The sequence below is a fragment of the Euphorbia lathyris genome, chromosome 7 (genome assembly GCF_963576675.1).
Source record: "Euphorbia lathyris chromosome 7, ddEupLath1.1, whole genome shotgun sequence".
In the NCBI taxonomy this organism is placed as follows: domain Eukaryota; kingdom Viridiplantae; phylum Streptophyta; class Magnoliopsida; order Malpighiales; family Euphorbiaceae; genus Euphorbia; species Euphorbia lathyris.
Window position 1 is genome coordinate 56,968,590 of NC_088916.1, and position 3,996 is coordinate 56,972,585.

The window sequence follows — 3,996 nt, forward strand, 5'->3', positions numbered from 1 at the left end:
TGGTGCATAATAAGAATAAAATCTCTACGTTTTATAGAATAATATCTGAAATTGACCCAACTTGGTGCATAATAAGAAATAAAATCTATGTGTTTTATATAATGATATCTGAAATTAACCTAACTTGTTAACGTTATGGGTAAAATTGTACCATTTTAGACGTTAACAATAAAATTACTCATGGCTGTAAATGTTAGCGGTATTTTTACACCTTATGCCCGTAAAAAAAACATAAAGAGCACTAAAAAACAAAAAAATAAATAAAAGGTTTGAAATTCTTTAATAAGAACATAAACGGTTGAAAACATTAATTACAATTAAAAAAATTAAATTAGAATTTAAAACTCTTAAAACCTATTGTCAATATCGGTTTGGTCAATTAATTAGAACATGTCTTTATATATATATATATATAGATAGATAGATAGAGGATGTGAATCTTCCTATAACACAATTCGTAAACTAATAAGAGTTATAGAAAAATGCATCACATGAATAAAGGAGATGGAGAAACTAGCTATGCTAAAAACTCATCTCTTCAGGTTCTTAATTTCTTCTTTCACACAACTCAATTTCTCTCAATTTCAAGTTAATTAATTTGTGCTTAATTTTTTAATGCAGAACAAGATAATATCAGTATCAAAAGAGGTAACAGAAGAAGCTGTAATCAAAATGTTTGAAAACCATATAAAAACTCCAACTATAGGCATAGCAGATTTGGGTTGCTCTTCAGGACCCAATACATTAACTCTCATATCTGAAGTTCTTAATATCATCCACACAAAATGCCAACATTTTGGCAAAAATTCAACCCCAGTGTTTAATGTTTTCTTAAATGATCTTCCTAGCAATGATTTCAACACAGTTTTTAAATTATTACCTGACTTTTACACCAAATTGGAGGAAGAAAAGGGCAAGAATTTTGGGCCATGCTTCATAAATGCTACACCAGGTTCTTTTTATGGAAGATTGTTTGCTAAAAAGAGTATACATTGCCTGTGTTCTTCTTCTAGTCTTCACTGGATTTCAAAGGCTCCTCCTGGTTTAGATAATAAGGGGAAGATTTATATTTCAAAGAGCAGTCCGGCTAGCGTTTTGAAAGCTTACTCGGATCAATTTCAAAATGATTTCTCGGAGTTTCTGAGGCTGAGATCGGAGGAATTGGTTGGAGGTGGATGTATGGTGTTGTCATTTATAGGGAGGAGTTCTTTGGATCCTACAAGTGATCATAGTTGTTACCAGTGGGAGCTGTTAGCAAATGCACTTATGAGCATGGTTTCTGAGGTTCATTTCTTTCTTTTTCACTATGTTTCCATAATTTCTTCTTGGCTATGTTTGTTGATATGATATAAAAGCTTTTAAATCAATAGGTGAGGACCATTTATGATGGATCAAATGCAACTACAGCTATTCAATTCAACTTTGTCTGCTGTGTGTGTATATATGGTCCCTATATATATCCACTAAATCCCTTCCTAGTTTGATATTATTCTTGTGGTTCATACAATCATGTTTAATGATTTGTTTCCTAAGATCTTCATATTTACACGTATAAACACTGTCACATTCATAAGATGTCGGTGGCAGAGATGCGTATGTTGATGGATGACTAGCCATATAGGGTGAGGAATGAAATAATTAGGACGAAATTAGGGGTCACATTACATTTATTGAAAATAAAATGAGGGAAAATCGACTAAGATGGTTTGGCTACGTAAGACGAATAGCACTTGATATGATAGTTAGAAGGATTGAAGAGTGGCAAATAGATGCAACGGTGAGGGTAGAGGAAAGATGGTGATTGGGAGTGATATGAGTTTACTGGGATTGAGGAAAATATGACTGTGGATAGGATGGAGTGGAGGGAGAGAACGGTTTTGTACGATGGTTTATGTTAGCGACCCCGAATCATTTCGGACTAAAGCTTTTGTCGTTGTTGATATAAAAGCTTTCAATTAGAAGGTTAAGGTTCAAATTCTTAGAATACAATTTCTTTTGCATGAAATCATTCAATGTTGTTTATCAGGCTATTAAAGGATAACAAAATGTACAATATCAACAAGTACAGTGGTTTTCACTTAGTCAGTCACTATTAGATTTAGGAGGGGTAAATCTAAGTTTTAAGATTATTTTAATCTCCAACACAAGATTTTAATAAACTTAAATCTAAAGGTGATTGATCAAATTCAATTGTTCAGTCATTGATTGGTGAAAATTATTAACAACTTGTAATTGTTGTTAAAAGGACAATGATTCATGATTGCACATCTTAAACTATTAATGTAATTACATTTTTTAAATTCTCGTACATTATTCTAAAACGTTATCTGTTTTAAAACGGAAAGAGTAATATATTAAAAAGGTAATTAAGACCGAGTTGACTTTACCAAATAATTAAAGATTGTATATATATGCAGGGGCTGATAGAAGAAGAAAAGGTCGATAATTTTGACGCCCCATATTATGCACCATGCGTAGAAGAAATAAAGACGGAGGTAGAGAAAGAAGGCTCCTTCATGATTCATACTATCGAAGCTTTTGAAATCGATTGGGATGGAGATAAAGATAATAATACTAACAATTCTCCAGGGCAGAAGGTGGCAAAGACAATTAGAGCAGTGGTGGAGGGAATGCTTGAAGCTCACTTCGGCAGTGAAATCATGGATGACTTATTTCTGCGTTATTCGAAGCTGGTAGATCATTACTTGTCTAACAATAATACCAAGTACTTCAATTTTGTCATTTCCATGTTCAGAAACCCACAGACTTAGATAGTCTTCTTTACATGTACTATCCTACATATTCATAATAATAATAATAATAATAATAATAATAATATTGTTCTTTTTAAAGAATTGTGCATTACATATAAACACACTGCTTAAACGAGCCATCCTGTTTTGAATGAAATAATTAGAACGAAACTTGAGGTTACATGTGTTGAGAATAAAATAAGAGAAAATTGACTGAGATGGTTGGCCATGTAAGAGGAAGTGCCTTTGATACGCTAGTTAGAATGATTGAAAAGTGGTAAAGGGATGCAATTGTGAAGGGTAAGTGAATGCCTAAACAAACTTAGAACAGAGTTTTAAAAATAAAAACGGCATAACTTGAGTTTTAAAACTCCGTTTTTATCAAAATCAGTTTCTAAAAATCATAAATCTATATTTAACCCTGAAATATAATTTTTAACAATTAATTAATTTATCCCAATTAATCGAAAATAATTAAAATCCAATTTTAAAATTAATTTCCATGAACTTTAACAAGCATAAAATTCTAAAATCAATTTTAACCTAATAAAAAAAGCATATGATCCGCTTTGATACCATTGATGAAATTTTAATATGCTTTTAACGGTTTCAAAAACACATATTAGCAAATAAAATACCGATCCACAAGGATCTACCATATGCAATTAAAATTAAGGTTAAAAAATATACTTTTCACCTACGCTTGGAGCAGATTGTTTCTTTAAACGAGATTGAGGAGTTGAAAGACGAACTCCCTCCACTTCGTTACTTGCATAATAGGAACAATGAATTGCTAATTATAAAAATTAAATTCTCGTACCCAAATCAACCTTCTAGCTGAAATCTGCAAGTGCAGGAATTGATTTTACTTCTTAAATGAAGAAGATATGTTTTTTTTTTTGTTAGTTTTTCTTTTCTTCGGTAATGTCAAAAAGTAATTCAACAAGGGAGATGGAAGGCGGGGGATTAAAATCCGCTTTCCGAACTTTGCTGTCCCTCCCCCTGTGTCCCGTTTATTTGTTGACATATACCAATTTAATCCTAATCAGCTTTAACACCTAAACGTTGGTTAACGTTTAATTAACTCTAGTAATCCTAACTCAGATTAGCGTTTCTCTTCCAATTAGCATTTCTCTTGATCAAATTTTCTTCTTCCAATTATCATCATAAACCTTTTTCGATCATTGTCCTTCTTTTTCGACCATCAACCTCCAATCACAGTCTTTCTCTTTGGACACCAAAT

At 32.0% G+C, this 3,996-nt stretch overlaps 1 protein-coding gene across 1 annotated transcript; it reads left to right on the top strand.

Moving 5' to 3' along the window:
- Window positions 1-432: 432 nt before the first annotated feature.
- LOC136200781 (probable jasmonic acid carboxyl methyltransferase 2) lies at window positions 433-2,802 on the top strand. Its single transcript, XM_065991222.1, has 3 exons — window positions 433-542; window positions 622-1,284; window positions 2,418-2,802. Exons 1-3 carry the CDS (start codon window positions 483-485, stop codon window positions 2,769-2,771), a joined length of 1,077 nt encoding a protein of 358 aa, XP_065847294.1. The 5' UTR covers window positions 433-482; the 3' UTR covers window positions 2,772-2,802.
- The last annotated feature ends 1,194 nt before the right edge of the window (window positions 2,803-3,996 follow it).

Excerpts from the sequence above, each read along its gene's own strand:
- LOC136200781 (XM_065991222.1), top strand. The coding sequence starts at position 483 with ATGCATCACATGAATAAAGGAGATGGAGAAACTAGCTATGCTAAAAAC. Across the intron at positions 543-621 it reads CTAAAAACTCATCTCTTCAG|AACAAGATAATATCAGTATC; the intron begins GTTCTTAATTTC and ends TTTTTAATGCAG. Across the intron at positions 1,285-2,417 it reads TTATGAGCATGGTTTCTGAG|GGGCTGATAGAAGAAGAAAA; the intron begins GTTCATTTCTTT and ends ATATATATGCAG.